The sequence below is a fragment of the Hirundo rustica genome, chromosome 2 (assembly GCF_015227805.2).
Source record: "Hirundo rustica isolate bHirRus1 chromosome 2, bHirRus1.pri.v3, whole genome shotgun sequence".
NCBI lineage: Eukaryota > Metazoa > Chordata > Aves > Passeriformes > Hirundinidae > Hirundo > Hirundo rustica.
Genome location: NC_053451.1, coordinates 312,153 through 329,036, shown reverse-complemented (window position 1 = coordinate 329,036; position 16,884 = coordinate 312,153). Strand labels below are relative to the sequence as shown.

The 16,884-nt window shown below is 58.0% G+C and overlaps 3 protein-coding genes across 4 annotated transcripts; all 3 read right to left on the bottom strand.

The window, feature by feature from the left end:
* Window positions 1–3,066: 3,066 nt before the first annotated feature.
* Window positions 3,067–7,519, bottom strand: P4HA3 (prolyl 4-hydroxylase subunit alpha 3). Its single transcript, XM_040090218.2, has 12 exons — window positions 7,036–7,519; window positions 6,507–6,721; window positions 6,016–6,165; window positions 5,868–5,919; window positions 5,532–5,689; window positions 5,278–5,454; window positions 4,918–4,982; window positions 4,613–4,772; window positions 4,036–4,098; window positions 3,708–3,776; window positions 3,416–3,512; window positions 3,067–3,218 (listed from the first exon to the last, which is right to left on the bottom strand). The coding sequence occupies exons 1-12, from the start codon at window positions 7,328–7,330 to the stop codon at window positions 3,148–3,150; spliced, it is 1,572 nt and encodes a 523-aa protein (XP_039946152.2). The 5' UTR covers window positions 7,331–7,519; the 3' UTR covers window positions 3,067–3,147.
* A 721-nt stretch (window positions 7,520–8,240) lies between these two features.
* Window positions 8,241–11,866, bottom strand: NEU3 (neuraminidase 3). 2 transcript variants are annotated; one of them, XM_040089784.1, is made up of 4 exons: window positions 11,829–11,866; window positions 10,752–10,806; window positions 10,419–10,661; window positions 8,241–10,315 (listed from the first exon to the last, which is right to left on the bottom strand). In XM_040089784.1, exons 2-4 carry the CDS (start codon window positions 10,776–10,778, stop codon window positions 9,368–9,370), a joined length of 1,218 nt encoding a protein of 405 aa, XP_039945718.1. In that variant the 5' UTR covers window positions 10,779–10,806; window positions 11,829–11,866; the 3' UTR covers window positions 8,241–9,367. The 2 variants fall into 2 exon arrangements, with proteins under 2 accessions (XP_039945718.1, XP_039945726.1); XM_040089792.1 differs by lacking the exon at window positions 11,829–11,866 and adding an exon at window positions 11,470–11,503 and having other exon boundaries at window positions 10,419–10,658.
* An 824-nt stretch (window positions 11,867–12,690) lies between these two features.
* SPCS2 (signal peptidase complex subunit 2) lies at window positions 12,691–16,347 on the bottom strand. The gene is made up of 5 exons (XM_058424441.1): window positions 16,267–16,347; window positions 14,755–14,838; window positions 14,297–14,456; window positions 13,230–13,365; window positions 12,691–12,944 (listed from the first exon to the last, which is right to left on the bottom strand). The coding sequence occupies exons 1-5, from the start codon at window positions 16,303–16,305 to the stop codon at window positions 12,758–12,760; spliced, it is 606 nt and encodes a 201-aa protein (XP_058280424.1). The 5' UTR covers window positions 16,306–16,347; the 3' UTR covers window positions 12,691–12,757.
* Between the last annotated feature and the right edge of the window lie 537 nt (window positions 16,348–16,884).

Genomic DNA, 16,884 nt, shown 5'->3' with positions numbered 1-16,884 from the left:
CTGTCAAGCCGTGTACATTTCTGAGACTGCGCTTTTGTCTGAGAAATATTGATGCTCCTGCTGCAGTTTCCAGGGGGCTGCAGGCTGGGATAAATGGCATTTGGTGAAGGATACACAGGCTGTGGCAAAAGTAGCTGAAGAGAGGAGGAATCTTCTCTTTGGCTCACAAGAAACAGGGTCGCAGAGGAAATCCCCCTCAAAACTCCCAGCTTTGCGTTTTTCCTGCAGCCTTTGGATTATTTAGAAACCTCTCTTGGTTTTGTTTCACTTGTTGGGTTGAGGATCAGTGGCAACTTTCCCAATGGAAGATCCCAAGGTTTGGCAGGAGCAGGAGATGCACTTTGGGGTGCTAGTTTGTCGCAGGCTTCATTTTAGTTGGAATACATTAAATAAATAAATGTCTAAGACCTAGGATGGGTTTTGCCAGATTATGTGTACTGGACAAAGCCATCAGGGGCTTGCAGATGACTGGAGCATTTGGATTGTTGGAAAAAGATTATTTCCTCTATTGCCAAAGCAAGTTCTCTTGCTTTGAATAAATCAACCCTTGAGTAAGGAATTAAACTCGGCCTGGGGCTGCCCAGATATAATTTTCCCCTCAGACTATGACAGGCGCTCTGCAGAGGTTGCAGCAATAGGTAAAGTTGTTATTTTTCCCCTTTTGGCAAGGGAAAAGCTTGGAAAACCTGAGGAAGCCCATTCCAGCCCCGCTTTCCACGTGTTTGCTATTTGCAAGCGGCGTTGGGATGACTTGCAGAAGGTGGAGCTGGGCAACACAGAGCCTGGAGAATCCCCCCAGGAGGGTCGATGGGGTATCACGGCGGGAATGGGACTGGGCGTTTGCTCCAAGTTTTGCTGCCGGGCGCTTGCCTAGTTGTGGCTGCGCTTTCCCAGTGTGGCAGGGTGCCCCGTGCTGCTGTTTCCAGAAGGAAAATGTGTGTGTGTGTGTGTGTCAGTTCTCTGGAGACCACACGCTGTGGCCTGGTCTTGTCCTGTTCTGCGTCTGTTTCCCTCGCCTACAAATAAAGCATTTGTGAAAGGCCCGGAGTAGGAATTCCTGCTTTCTCTTTAGCTGCGATACTTGGGCTCCTTGGAGCAGCCTGTGGAGGAAGGGGGTTGATCCAGCTTTTCCCTCACCAGACCCAGCCCTTGGGTTTTTCTGGAAGCCTCCTGTCATCCAAAATGCTCCCCCATCCCTTCCCTGCACCCCAGTGTGGGGAGGAGGAGGGAATTTAGCCACAGCTCTCACTTTTCCCCCTCCTTTCCGTGACCAACGACTCCTATGTGTACAGAAACATCTGGAAGTAATAAACCGGAGCACTGGGGCTGGTGAGTAACCTGCGCTCTGTTCAGCCTGCTCCGGGTCCTGCGGTGGTTGTTCCTGCCTGAAAAGCAGGAACTGGGAGCAACTGGAAATCTACCAGGCTGTTTTACATCCAGACAGGCTCTTCCCAGCGCTCCAGCTCCCGCTGTCCTGCCCAAATGCTCCTTGCAGCTCACGCCCTATCCCTGTGTGCCCACGGAAGGGTTAATCCTTGTGGCGGGATGAACGCGGCCAAGGAGTGATAAACGCACAATTCTGAACCCAAAGCCAGCAGGAGAGCCCCGCGAAAGCTCTGCCTTCTGTTCCTATCCCCCTCCCCGAGTTCTGGCCTTTTCCTTCCAGCTGGGAAAGAGGCCAAGAGGTGTTAGGGTGACCGCGACCTCCCTGGGAAGCTGTGTTTCCATCCTGGAGGATTTGAATCTCCTCCAAATGTCACCTAGAAAAACGCTCTGGAATGAGTGTTTCCTCTGAAGAAAGGGTTCCAGCAATCCCTTTCTGTCAATAGGAAGTTAACAGTAGTGGATGAAAGTGAAAAGAAATCTCTGAAAACAGTCGTTTGTTGCCAGAGTGCCCACACGGCACGGAAAATTTATAAATGCTAGATATTGAATTGTCCGACCTTAACACCACGACCCCCCACCCCCGCTAAAAACAACCCAACAAAATAAACCCCAACAAAATCCCAGGGAAAGAAAAAAACAAAACAAACCCCACACAAACAAACACACAAACAAACGCACAACGGCCGCAAGGTGGTGAGGAGGGGAAAAAAAATGGCGCCGGCTCCTGTGTCGGAGAAAGGAAAAACAAAAGGTTCAGCAGGAGCTCGGGCAAAACAGATGGGAAGGTGGTGAATTTCTGCCGTGTCCCCTCGTCACAGATGAAACTGATGGATTTCCGGTCCTTTCCCCCGTTGGCTCGGCAGTCCCCAGGTCGGGGGCCGGGCCGAGGCGGCCCCTCCCCGTCCCCGCGTCCCGCCGGCCCCCCGCCGATGTTCCTCCGGCGGCTCTCCGGTCTCGGGCCAAAACCGAACAGCTCAGGAGGAAAACAAAACAAAACAAAACCCCAAAGGATTGCTCCCACAGCCTCCAAGGCCAGGGAAAGAGAAAAATCCCAAACCCTTCTTGCCTAAGCTAACAAAACCCAAGGTAGCTAAGCAAGCCGAGAGAGCCCTGAGGGGCCCCCGCCCCGACCTACCCTGGAGCTGCGGAGCCACCGCCGGGCACAGAGAGACCACCGTGGAACGGGAGACTACAGCAACCATCGCTGGGCACAGAGCAATGACCGGGGAACAGAAACCACCCCAGTCAATGAGGCCGGATGCAGCTGGGGCTGCGCTGTGGCACAGGTGTCCCGCAGCCCGACCCTGGCCTCGCTCGGGCTGTCGCCCTTGGGAAGTGCCGGGGCTCAGGGTGGGCTCCTGCCCCATCTCCCCGCGCTGCCGGAGATCCCGGGCTGCTCTTTGCCTCCCAGCACGTAGGGGCTGCACTCGGGGTGGAGAGAGGGAACTTGTCTGCAGGCAGGCGGGTTCCGGGACGGCTGGAAGGAGCTGCCTTCTCCCCGAGACTGAATTTTGGCATTCCAAACAGATGGGAGCCCCAGGGACAGGGTTTGGCGCCCCAGAACGTGCTCCAGTCTAGTATCTTTTGACTTTATTCCCACCCAGTTTGGCCGTGGTTGAGCAAGTGCCCCTCCCAATCATCCCCTGCTCCTCTGCTACCCCCTTCCCTCCCTTCCCCCCTCCCTTGCTCAGTCCTTGGGGACATTCTGTGCCGGGGTGGCTTTGCCACTTGCAGATGTCACATCTGTGATCCCACGGCGGCTCAGTCCTGTGGATCAGCACTGCACGGCCGCCGAAACTCCTGCCCATGTTCATGGATCCACTTATTCGCCACTGGAACGGACAAGGACACGGATCCCTGTCTGTTCCCATCCCTCCGCACTCTTCTGTAACCCTGTGCTGGTATCGGGGAACTTCTTCCCTGCTATGCAGGATATTTGTGCATTCCCAGCCCCTCTTGCCTCCCTGCCTGTGGAGCTGTCCCTCCAACCCCGTGTCACCCCGGGGTGACACCCTGCAGCGTCACTCACCCCACTTGTCCCCGGCCAGGACGGGGCAGCCGGCATGGAGGGTGTCCCCATCACCATTCCCGTTCCTCCGCAGGTTCCACCAGAAAAGAGCCGCATTCTGTGGAGCAGAGACGGGTTTGGTACCCTAAAACAGAGCTGGGATCCCCAAGGCTGAATTTTGGCATCCCAAAACAGATGAGGGAATCCCAGGCTGGGGTTTGGCGTCAGGAGAGGCTTGCCCACAACCCCCTGCAAGAGCTGAGATACAGAGAGCAGCGTCCTCCCTTCCCAGCAATTCCACATGACCCCTCACCTTGACCACAGGCACGCTGAAGTTGGCATAGATGAAAGCAGTAGAGCCTCCAGCCTCCACAGCACTCAGCTGGAAAAGGAGCAAAAATAGGAGCCATGGATCCCCCCTGCCCTGTGATGCTCCTTTGCACAGGGAAACTGAGGCACAAAACCTCCCTTGGGCCCCAACTCTGTTCCCCTCACTTTGGCACGGCACAAGCTCCTGAACACTCCACAGATGCTGGCACTTCCCACCCACTGCAGTGTTTTAGGGCTGCCCTCACCCGCCCCATACCCTGAGGGCTCAGCCGGTGCCAACTCTCCAGGCTTGGAAATGAGGAAGGACTCACATAGATCATGATTGTGGCGATCCTGTTGCCCGACTTCATTCTGTACAGGGGGCTCTTCACGGACTGCTCCAAAAGGGGAGGTGGGGACGGTCAGTCCCGCGGGGACAGTCAGTCCTGCACTGACATGGCTCAGCCCAGGGGCATCTCACACCCCAGCAGCTCTAAGCTGCCCTACACTGTCGTCCCCCACCCCGGAAAATCCCTCCCTCTCCCTTCTTTTTTCTCCGTCCTTCCCTCCCTTCCCAGGAGCACCCCAGGCACTCATCCTGCAATAACCATCCTGGGACCATCCATCCTTCCCCTGCCAGGGGCCATCCCAGGCTGCATCGTTAGGAACATCTCAGGGAAAGGAACATCTCAGGGAATAACCTAGGGATCACCATGGGGGCACCTCCAGGGACCATTCGGGGTCTTCCCTTGGGCACCATCCCAGCAGCATCATGAGGAGCATCCCAGGGCCCATCCCCAGGATCATCCCTGGGACCACCCCTGAGTCCACCCCAGGAGCACCACAGGAACCACCCTGGGCATCACCCCATGGCCCCCCACGGCCCTGGGGCCCTGGCAGCTCCCTGACCGTGGCGTGGTCGAAGTGTGGCTCGTAGTGGCCTCCCAAGCCGTAGTTGACCACCTGCAGGTACTCGGCGTACGGTGGCCGCAGGTCCAGGCCGGTGACAGCGGCGATGCGTCGATCCAAGGCCCGCACCACTGGGTCGGCCGTGTCCTTGAGCCAGGCGCTGTGGAACCACCCCACATCAGCCCCTCAAATTCTTCTGTGGCCGGGCTTTACCCTCAGGGCACTGCTGGAGGAGCCAGGCCTCCCAGCGTGGCTTCACTGCCCCCTCAGAGGTGGCTGGAGGACAAGGGAGGGGGGGCTGCTACCTCTTGCTTATCCGGTACTCAGCTTTCTGCTGCTTCTCCCCAGAGGCAACCACGGATCTCTGCAGCTGAAGGACACAGGGGGGATGTTGCCACACATGGGGACCCCCATCCCAAGCAAGGGCCGTGGTCAGGGTCAAAGTTGGCAGGTTTTACCAGCTGGTCGCCAAACATCCCACCCCAAGGTGTCTCACTGGGGTGAGGGAAGCAGTGACAGCGGGTGGAAGCAATGCAGTAGGGTGAACTCCCTGGAGGAGGCTTTGGCCCTAAAAGCCCTCCTATCTCTGCATTCACCCTGGATCACAGTCTCCTGGGACATCCTGCTGCAGGAAAGGGACAGCCCTGGAGACAGGGATGGCTCACCCAGGGCCCTGCCAACCCCTTGATAGTCTCAGCCTCGGCATCGGTGATGAAATCGTGGTACAGAGCCACATAGGGTTGGATCCGGACCATCTCCTTCTTGGCAGGCTGGAGGAGGAGGTAGGGGCTGCCATTGGTCTCGTAGGAGCAGCTGAGGTGCAGGAGCCGCTCTGGGGCCAGCTGAGGAGAAAAGGACCAAGGAGGGTATGAAGGGGGCACAGTGGTGGTGGGGACCATGGCACCCCTGCCAGTCCCACCTGCCCCCTGGGGCGCTGGCACAGCTCCTCGTAGGCATCACGGCTTTGCAGGCGGGTGCTGTTGGGGCGCTGCAGGGGGCTGGCACTTGCTCCCATCCCCATCTCCAGCAGCTTCTTGTACTTGGCCACGTTCCTCGACACCCTTTGGTTACTGGGATCTGCTGGGGAGGCGGTGTCACCCAGAATGCTGCATCCCCATCAACCCCCTTGCCTGGCATCAGTGCCTGGAGAGTTACCCCAGATGGTGGCAAGAAATGGGGTGGTGCATGCAGAGGCGATAGGGACATCCCAAAATCTTTTCCCTCTTCCTGCTGCATCCAGGGTTTTCCCACATACCGTAGCGGAGAAACTCCATGGAGAGGCTCAAGGCATGAGAGACGTTTCCAGCCTGGATGGGGAAGTGAAGACCCCATGAGCATCCATCCTCCTGCCCATGGTTTGGCTCTACTAGACACTGGGATGGGAAGGGGAGTCATGGCTGTACCATGAAGTAGGAGAAGGCCAGATGGTCCAGAGCATCCTCCAGGCTGCTCCGGTCCTCCAGGTTCCAGCTGCCGTAGGAGAGGCGGAAGAGGCTGACTGCCTCCTCCAGCCATGCAATGGAGTGGTAATAGTCACCTGTGTCATAGGCCACCTGCAAGGCAACACCTCAGCTGTACCTGGCAGCTGGGCCAGCCTGGCCTGCATCCCAACCCATCCCATCCCATCCCGTCCCGTCCCGTCCCGTCCCGTCCCGTCCCGTCCCGTCCCGTCCCATCGCAACTCCCACCTATCCTGTACCATTGCATCTATCACTTTCCTATTGCCATCTCCACCCCCATTCCCTCCCACACCATCCCCATCCTGTCCCTTCCCTTCCTTTCCTGTCCCATTTGCACCTGCACTTCTATCTCATCCCATGTAAAGGAACCCCCATGTCTATCTCTATGGAAGCAACGCCCCAAGCCAGAGCAGCTTTGTGGAGTTCTCCCTCACCTTTCCCACGTGGAAGCAGTCGTCGGCAGAGAGGGAGGCGCGCCGGCCGGGACTGTAGAGGGGTGGGTGCCCGGCTCTCTGGAAGACGCCGCTGGCCAAGCCCTTGACGCTGAGTGCGTAGACGTCCTGCAGCCGCATCAGTGCCCTGGCCGCCCCGTCCAGGTCCTCGGTTCCAGGCAGCTCCTGCTCCATCTCCCTGAGGCCAGCATGGAGTGCTGCAGGGTAGGAAAGAGGTGCGGGGTGGGGATAGATGAAATTATGAGGTGCAATCACCTTTAGCAGCTCCTTTCCCTGGGGACCCCACATCCTGCTCCTCCAACAATTTTCTTGCTTCATCTGTTCCCCAGCCCCTCAATCTATTTCCTGGTTCCTCCATCCAGTCTCCTTCTCCTCTACCCATTGACCCTTCTCCTCCATCTTGTTCTTCCATGTGTTCCATCTATTCTCCTGCTCCTCCATCCCCTCCCCACTGCCTCCTGGCTCTGCTTAGGTGACAGAAGGGACACAAGGCCAAGCATCTTCCCCATACCCTGTGTGTTCATGGTGGCCTCATCACTGTAGACGATGTTGGGCCAGTCAGAGTGGAGGCGCTTGATGAGGCTGAAGGCCAGCAAGGGGTTGTCCACTGAGGCCTCGGGGTCCTGGTGCAGTGCCTGGACTTTCTCATAGAACCTACAAGGAACCCACTGTAGGACACTTCGATGTTCCTTAGTGTTGACGCCTCCCGGGTGAGGGCTGAGTCCCTTTTGTTGCCCATTGTTGGGCAGCTTTGCCTTAGCGTCCACTCTTTGGCCAAGCCAGAGCTGATGGATTGTCCAGTCCATCCCTGGTGTGTGTGTGGGGATGGCCCATGCCTTGGGGATGCTGCAACCCAGACCCCCATGGTGGAGGGACCCTGTCCCCCTCCTGGGGCACGGCTGGGGGAAGGTCGGGCGTGAGCCATGTCCAGTCTTAGCTTCCCGTCCTCCCACCACCCTCTTATTTAGGGCCACCCCCAAAAATTGGCCTCTGCGGGGAAGATGGGGATGGGTTAACCCTTCCTCGTGGCCAGGGAGCCACCCACGCCCGGGGCCGGGGAGGCGGGATGGGTGGCTGTAGGGGAGCGGATGCTGCGGTGCCCCACCCGTGGGCGCGGCGGGGTCGGGGGTCCCGGTACCTGCGGAGGCGGCGCAGGCGAGAGCTCTCCTCCCGCAGGTAGGAGCGGAGCCGGCGGAGCAGGCGGCGCTCGGCGCCCAGCGCTCCCCGCACGCTCAGCATCGCAGAGAACGTCTCGGCCGGGGCGGGGGGCGGCAGCAGCGCGAGCAGCGCCCCCAGCACCCCCAGTGCTCCCAGCGCCCCCAGTGCTCCAGAAATCCTCGGTACCTCCAGTGCCTCCAGTCCCAGCCGCGCACCCAGAACACGCCGTGCCCCGAGCGCTCCAAGTACCCACGGTGTCTCTGGTCCCAGCAACGCCACCGGCACCGTCAGTGCTCCCAGTACCCCCAGCACCTCCAGCGCCCCTACTCCCAGCAGCGGCCGCAGTACCCGCAGTATCTCCGGTATCCTCAGTGGCCGCGGCGCTCCAAGTATCCCCAAAACCCCCGGTAGCTCCTGTACCTCCAGTCCCAGGAGTGCCCCCCGAGCCCCAACACCACCAGTGCCCCCCGCACGCCCAGTGTCAGCCGTGCCCCCAGCCGCAGCGCCCGCATCCGGCCGCCGCCGCCGAGAGAAGCCGGGGGAAAAGGGGCGGAGAGGCCCCGCCTTTTGGGGGGAAAAGGGTGGGGGGTGCCCCGGATCCGCCACGCTGGCTGGGGAGGGCGGCGTGGTGCTGGTCCCCGTCCTGCTTGTCCCTGTCCCCATTCCAATCTGCCCCTCTGTCCCTGCCCTGCTTGTGCCCCTCTTCTCTGTCCCCGTCCTGCCCCAGCCTCATCCTGGCTGTCCCTGCCCCTTTTCCTGTACTGTCCTGGCCCCATCCTGCTCTGCCCTCAGCTTTATCCTGCCTGTCCGCTCCTGTCTGTCCCTATTTTCTCTTCTGTCCTTCTCTTGTCTGGCCCCATCCTGCCTGTCCCCGTTCCATCTTGCCCCCCATCCTGCCTGCGCCCGTCTCCATTTGACCTTCTGTCCATCCTGCCTGTTCCTATCCCGCCTTGCACTAATCCTGTCTGCCCCCATCCTGTCTCTCCACACACAAAACAGCACCAAGATGGAGTGGGAGGTGCTGTGCTTGGGGCCATCCTGCATCTTTCGGGGGCAGGGTCAGCTCCGTTGGGATGTTCCCTGTGGCTGCGTTTCACATGTTTTGGGAGAAATTTATTTGACAAGCAGTACGGGGATGAGGTCACTGTCACTGTCGGAATGCTACAACCTGCTCCCTATGGAGCAGAATGAAACACCCCCCAACACTCCCCCCAAACCCCCTGAGATTCGAGTGCTTTTCCCCAGGAGGCAGGGAGAAACTCAGTCTAAAGCAGGCAAGTGAAGAAAACAGGATAAAAAGCGGTAAAAACTGGGAATTCTCTGCCACCTGCAGGAATGCAGAAACTGGAATATTATAACTAAACCAAGATTTTTGGGTACTTTTCCCTCATGGAATCAGCTGTTCTTGCTGGCACCTTCTGCTTTTCAGCTGCTACCATATGAAAACTGCTGATTTCTGGAGAAGCGGCGGCATTTCCTACGCTGTGCCGGCATCCCCCTTGGCCAACCCCGAGCAGATCCTCCGCTGCCGCAGGTCAACATCTGACAGGCGATTAAAAAGACACAATTAAATAAAAGGTTCACGACGCTGAGCCTCTGGAGCGCTTGAAATATCCCGGCGAGGTCTCGGCACTGCCGCGCTCGCCGGGTCCAGCAGCGATCGCGCTGCCTAGAACGGGTCTATCTTAGGAGGCCTTGAGGTTCTGACGGCCGGAGGGCTCCAGGGTGAAGAGGCAGAAGGCGATTTGCTCGCAGGCGCTGCTGGCGCCGCACTCGAACAAGCACCCAAAGACGCCGCCGGGGCAGACGGCCAGGTCGGAGTAGCCGGCCGGGCCCTCGTGCAGCACCCACGGGCGCCGCCAGCCCGCCCCGTCCAGCGGCGAGGGGTTCACGTAGAGGCCCAAATCGCGCCGGCGGCGCCGGTCGGTGGGGTGGGAGTAGAGCAACCAGGTGGGCGCCTCGGCGGCGCCGTCGGGCGCGGCGAAGCTGACCACGCTGCCCTGGCAGCCCCGCGGCGGCTCCCCCAGCGCCTGGCACGGCGCCGGCCGCTGGAAGCGCAGCCCGCGATCCGCGCTGAGCGCCACGGCCCGGCAGCCCCGCGCCGCCCGGGCGCTGCAGTACAGCAGGGGCCCCTCCGCGCCGCGGATCTCGGCCACCTGGCACTCGCCCGTCCGCTCTCCGCCCAGCGGCGCTCCCTTGTGCCAGCGGCGCCCGCCGTCGTCGCTGTAGAAGACGAGGGAATGCTGGCGGGTAAAGCACGGCAGCCGCAGGGCCCCGCACAGACAGCCGTGCACGTAGTAGGTGTAGGCCGGCACCACCAGCCGCCCCGAGTCCAGCTGTATCCCGTGGCCCGGCCCCACGGCGAAGGTGGCCCATCGGGACAGGTCGGCGCCGATGGCCTCGTCCGTCACGTCCCGCAACGCGCTCCAGCCGCGGCCGCCGTCCGCGCTGGCGGCGAAGCAGAGACGCGCCGCGCTGCGCCCGCTCCAGATCTGGCGCCGCTCCGTCTTCCCCTGCTCCACGCAGATGCAGAAGAGGAAGACGGTGCCGCTCTCGGCGTCGTAGAGGGGACAGGGGTTCATGGTGCGGCGGCCGGGCAGCGCCAACGCCGACAGCTCCTCCACGGGACCCCACTGCCGGCAAGGACAAAAGGGGGCTCAGCCACGGGGCCGCCGCACCCTGGAGCCGGCCGGCATCGCGCCCATCTCTCGTTCCCACAGCCCGGGGGAATTTTACCTTGACAGAGGAGCCCTGACGGCGGCCCCGCCGCAGCACCAGGTACTTGGCATCCTCGTCCCGGGGCGAGGAGCGCTTCTCGGCAAAGGCCAGGAAGGAATCATCCGGGGGGACGTAGAGCAGAGCCGGGATGCGGTAGGTGACCCCACCTGCCTGTCGGAACAGCGTCTCCAGAGGGAAAATCAGCGGGGATGCCGGCGGTGATGGCAGCGGTGGGGGGCTCTCCCCGCCATCCCCCTGCTGCTGGAAGGGCGGTAAAGTCAGATATGAAGGGTTAAATCCCGGCAAAAGGAGAGGGCGGCCTGTATGAGGGGGATAGGGATGAAGGCTTACCTTGAGGCAGGTGGTGGCCTGGGACATGGTGGCCGTCCTGAGGTTCCCCCTGGGCCTGAGCAGGGTGGAAGAGCGGGATGAGAGCAGAGCCCCTCGGTGGGGTCACAGCCGCCCTCCTGCCTGTCTGTGCTGCTCCCCTGCTCTGCACAGACTCCCCTGCTTCACCCACAGTGCCACCTCCAGGCCGTTCCCAAGGGCTGCGCATCTCCTGCGCGACCCCCAAGCTCCCACTGCCTTAAGGTCCCCCAGTGTCACTAGCCCAGAGTCCCTGTGCCCATGCACCTCTCCGTTCCCCACGCACCCCTCCATTCCCCACGCACCTCTCCATTCCCCATGCACCTCTCCCACCTGGATCCCACCCTACACCCTCCATGTCCCAACGCTAGCCCACAGCACAACCATCCTACACCCCAGCACGCACTGACCCCCACAGGGACTGACACCCCTTCCGTGCATCCCCCTTCACACGTCCTGACCCCCCTTGCCCCCGCAGGCGCTGATCGCCCCCCATCCACCCGCAGCACCCGGGTTCTCCCCGTGTACCCCCCGACACCCCCACAGCCCGACTCCCCTAGCCCGCATGCACCGAGCCCCCGCTGAGTCTCTCAGTCCCCGTCCCCCCGCACCCCCCTACACCTCGCAAGCACCGAGCCCCATCCCCTCCGTGTCGCGACCCCCCGCGCTCCTCCATCCCCCGCATCCCCGCATCCCCGCAGACCCCGCTCCTCCCGCCGCCGCCGCGCCGGGGCCGCCCCGCTCCGCCTCTTCCTGCAGCTCCCGGGGCCGGGGGGGGGCCGGATCAGGCGCTCGGCGGGCCAAGGAAGCGGGCGGGGATCCAGCTCTCGGGATCGCGGAGCCCGGCGCCGGTGCCGGGGGGCAGCAGGGACAATCCCCGTGCAGGTGTGAGCGGCTGATGTGCTCCTCCTCCGGCGCTCCACGGGGGAGGCGCAATGGTGGAATATCAGGAGATTGGCTGGCGGAGCCGCTGCCGAGGGCAGGCAGCAGGGGAGCCAAGAGAGGGACGCAGGCAGGACCCTGCTTGGGATGCCAGGGGAATCCCCTCCCGGCCGCCCTTACCTTCCCTTACAGGCGCTCCTGTGGAATACGTGTGCAGAGGGAGGGCTGGAAAACCGCGAAGGTCCATCTGGGAGTTCCCTGAGATGAGGCAAGCAAGCCCAACCAGCTCTACGAGATAAAAATAGGAGTATCGAGGTTTAGGTGACAAGATTGCGGTGGAAATGCCAGGACTCTTCCAGCATTGAGGACTTTGCGAACTGGGATTCCCTCCCCAGGTGTGAAACACCCCAGAGATGCTCCAGGACACGTCTGATGTCTGTTCTTCCCTTTTATTGAAAAAACTACCCAAAAAAATCTCTCTTTAAAAAAATGCCAGTTTATAGAAGGGACACGTGGAACAGGAGATGCCACAAGGGAACCACGGGACAGACAGACACAGCTTGGAAAATGTTTTACATTTTCTGAGAAGCTTCGTGGCCGAGCACACAGAAGTAGCACATTTGATTCCCCCCTCCCCAAACACATGAAAGGTTTTTATATAAAACAATCCTCTACCCCTGATTAGATAAATACAAAAAATGAAGCAAACTTGTTTGTGAGGGGATGGCTGTTACACAGAAGGGTTTTGTCCTGAACTCCTAACAGAAAATGGAAAGGTGGGATTGGTAAAACCCCCTGGACACAGAGCCACGCCATAAAGCACTGCCAGGTAAAGCAGAGGACGCTGGGGCAGCACTGGTGATGTGTTTCCCCTCCTGAGGGTCCCCAAAATCCAACTCTGGAGTCCACCTCGGAGCCTGGAAGGCAGGAACACAGACCAAGCTTAGCCACGAGCTTCAACAAATCTTGGGTCCAAGATTAAAACTCCTGCTTATCCAAAAGGCAACAGGACTTCAGGACAAAAACAGAGGCCACGATTCACTTTCTTTGCCATTTGACTTTATTGGTGTTAATTTAGCAGGCTCCCAGGAGGCGGGTGGGCTCCGAAATCATTTTGTTTTCCTCTCCAGGGCCAGGCTGTCGTGCAGCTTGGACACCTCGGGCTCGTAGGCCTCCATGACTAATGTCCCGTTGTTATCGAAGAACTTGGCGATGGATTTGGTGAACTCGGCTTCCCTCTGCTGTTTGGTTTTCCCGCTGATGAATGTCAGCTTCAGGGTGTACTTGTCATCAAACCTGTGTGGGGGCAGACAGACCTCAGAGCAGGATCCCAGCCGGGACAGGGACGCCCTCCTGTCCCCACCTGGGCACTCAAAATTGACACAGTTAAAGGCTTTTATACCCCGCATTAAAGAGAAGAGAACCACGAACACTGGTGGCAGAAAACCACTTGGAGCCACTTCGACTCCTAGCCCAGGCCATGGATTTTGATGGAGCAGAATGGATCAGTAGGTTTGAAAAGCAAAGGCAATATTTCGGGCGATCCCTGGCCAGGGAGGGACGGCTAAGAGCAAACGGTACCGTTTGAGGCTGGAGGAGAGCTGCCAGACATCGTCGGGATCCATCCCCGCCGGGTCCTTCCTGTGAGCCACCAGGAAAATACTCTTCTCCTTGTATGAGGTATAAATGGTCAGGATTCCCATCATCACAAAATACGTGCAGAGAAAGTTCAGGAAATTAAGAAGGTGCAAGGAGAAGCAGAAATTAGGCTGAGAAGTCGCTCGGATCCCCTCAGACACTGCTGTTTAACCACCTCTCATGACATTTTAATTCCAAACAGGGTGTTTGGATGATGCTTCTTTAGCATGAGAAATGAAGTAATAATTTTAAACTTTGGTAATTTACTATTCACTCCCTGGAAGTGTCCAAGGCCTGTTGGACAGGACTTGGAGCACCCTGGTCTAGTGGAAGGTGTCCCTGCCCATGGCAGGGGGTGGAATGGAATGAGCATTAAAGTCCCTTCCAACCCAAACCAGTCTGGGATTCTGAAATTTGCTGGGAGAGAGTGGGAAAACTTCAGGCTGAACAAGCCACAGAAGGAATTGCTGGGCATTCCCCAAGCACAGACCAAGCGATTCTTCTTTCCCATTTTTGTACTTAAGTAGTGCTGCAAGACAAACCACCTATTTGTTCTGCAATCTACCCAGAAGAGCCAGGAACAACGAAATTCCTTAGGATCACAGAATTGTTTAGGTTGGAAAACATCTACGAGACCACCACTAATCCTTCGCACTGCTGAACCTCACGAGGTGACCTCAGCCCACGGATCCAGCCTGTCCAGATCCCTCTTTCTCCTCTCAGTATCTGACCTGTGGTATTAGGGAAAAACCAAATGTGTCTGTAACCAGACTGGATGGAACAAAAAAAAAAAAAAGGATCTGTCTCAGACCACCCAAATTTAGGGGCATTACACCCAGACAGGCAGGAATTTTCCCGTCACATGAAAATTGTCTGATTGTCAGCTGATCTCCACACGACAGGAAGTATAATTGCCACAGGCCTGAAAATGGGAATATCCAACAGGGCTTTGTTCATGTGGAAAACCAAACCCTTCTGGTATAACCGAGACGAGATCTGTGAAGGATATGAGACAACACAAAAAGCAAGAACCGGTTTGGATTCAGGAAAAGGGTGCAAGTAATCCCAAATCAAAGCGACAATGGCAAAGAGACAAGAGATTGTGCAGATGATGAGGCGGCCGTCGATCAAACGGAAATTTTCCACATATTTGTACTTCTCCAGGAGCACCTGTGGGAGAAACAGGCACCGAGTCTATTGTGAGCTTTTCAGGAATTTCACACACCGTTTCTGGGGAGGGTTTGAAGGGAACGACCCCAGTGGCACAGGTAAACTGAGCAGAAGGTTTATGGGGAATTAATGTCTGCATCAGGCATCCTGATAATTGATGCCTCTTAGGCACAAACACGTGGGAATCACAAGAGATGCTACAGACCCGGCCTGGATATGGGCCACAACCAACCCCCGAAAAGCAGGAAAGAAAATCAGAGTTTCCCGAGAGGGACAACTCAGCGGAGAGAGAACCTACCTTTTTGGCAGAGTCATCCAAGGAATTTTTCACAGCTGAACCATCCCATTTGTCAATTTTTACTGGCTTGTCATCAATCTTCCACTGCAATGGAAACAGTGTGGAGTGAGGGGAATTTCATCCCAACGAGCTTGTTCCTACCGTGAGCACCAAGACAGGAGCTGCCTTTTTGGGAACACCTGGCTGGACAGAGGGAAACTGCACCCTAAAGCTGCCTGAGCAGCACTGTACCCGTTCCTGGGCAGGTTTCAGCTTATACACCTTGTCTCGGGTTTGAAGTGGCCCTGACAGCAGGTTTCATTTTGCTTCTACATTTTCTGCTCCCGCTGCCAGGAAGTGACAGTTGGGCTGAATTTCTGCTTTTGGGTGCATTCCTACTTCCCACTGCTGCAAACACTGCTGCACATGAACTCTTGGGAGATGGAGGAAAATTTCAAGAACCCCCAACTATCTTTGTACAAGGGGAGAATTAAAAGGCACAAACAAGGAATTTCAGTTTAAACCATTCTGTGGAACAGAAACAAAGAACTCTGTTGCTCTGCCATATTCAAATCTCCTGCAGGAACGGGTCCCTCCCCAGTAACAATTCCCATGTACAACAGCTAAGCTTTTCCAAGGGGTCACCTTCCCCTGAACTGAAGTATTTTTGGAGACACATCAGTCCAAGGCCTGACTATCCTAAGACATCCTTTATTTCAAACAGTTGAGTGACTGGAGCTGGACTCTTAGCTGCCAGTAAAGCAAACCTCAATTTCACTCTGTGTTATTTTCCTGCTCTGGAAGCTTCCAAACTGGATTGATTAACTACCAGTCCAAAGAGCTCCTTTCCCTCCTCTGGAAGGGACAAAACAGCTTCAATATACGATGTAAAACTCGTTCTGCTTCCCCTGCAGCCGCTCAGGAAAAAGCCCAATGATCCCCCAGGCCCAGCATGTGGGAATTATGAGGCACACAGTGAATGTCACATAAACCAGGAGGTTTATGAGGCACAAAAGCAACATGGCCAGAAGGATCTAAAAATCATGGAGAACTGGGACAGAGCTCTCACATCAGTGTACGATACCAAAAACATTTTAGGTGGCTGCTTTTGAAGCATTTTCTTCCAGGGTTAATTAGCACATGTATTAATTGGAAGCCAAAGCCTTTGCTGCAAGAGAACAGGGTGGAATTCTTCCCACTATTTGTTTTTTTTCTTATACAAGCATCTACAGCAGTTGGAGGAGGATGACCAGGGCTGAAGGGAGGATGCTCAGAGCTGAGGGGGGCTTCTTAGGGATGGGGATGCTCAGGATGGGGATGCTCGGGGTTGGGGATGCTCAGCGATGGGGATGCTCAGGGATGAGGGCGGATGCTCAGGGCTGAGGATGCCCAGGGGTGAAGGATGGATGCCCAGCGCTGAGGGAGGGATACCCAGGAGTGAAAGGTGGAAGCCCGGGGCCGGCGGGGCGCTGTCCGGGGGCCCGGCGGGGGCGGGGAACGCTCGGGGCGACTTAGGAGCCCCGACCGCAGTACCTTGTCCAGGAGCCCGTTACGGCCGCTCTTGGCCGCCATCTTCTCACCGCCTCCGCCCCCGCCCCGGCCGCGACACCTGGGCGCCTCTGATTGGCGGTGCGAACGGAAGTCCGGCCCCCCCCCGCCCCGCGCGGCACGCTGGGAAATGCAGTCCGTCCCGCCCGCCATCCCTATGACGTGGGAAGGTGTTCGCATCATGGAATCACAAGGTCTGCCTTGGGACCGACCTTAAAACCCATCCAGTCCCACCCCCTGCCATGCGCAGGGGAGCCTTCCACTAGATCAGGTTGCTCCAAGCCCCGTCCGACCCCAAAAGGGTTGTCCAGTCCCGGCACAACTGCCCAGGGCAGTGGTGGAGTTCCCCTCCATACCTGCAGGGATATAAAGCTGTGGGGATGGATATGGCACTCGGGAACATGGGTCAGTGGTGGCCTTGCAGTGCTGGGGGACTCGATGACCTTGGAGGCCTTTTCCAGACCTAACTATTCCATGGTTCTACAATCTCCAATACAATACAGCAGCTGTGAGGAGGATGCTCCTTCTCCCTCCTTAATTACACCCTTCATGTTCAGCTTGGCCCCAACTGCCATGACAAGGAACTCCCTGTTTTCCATTGCA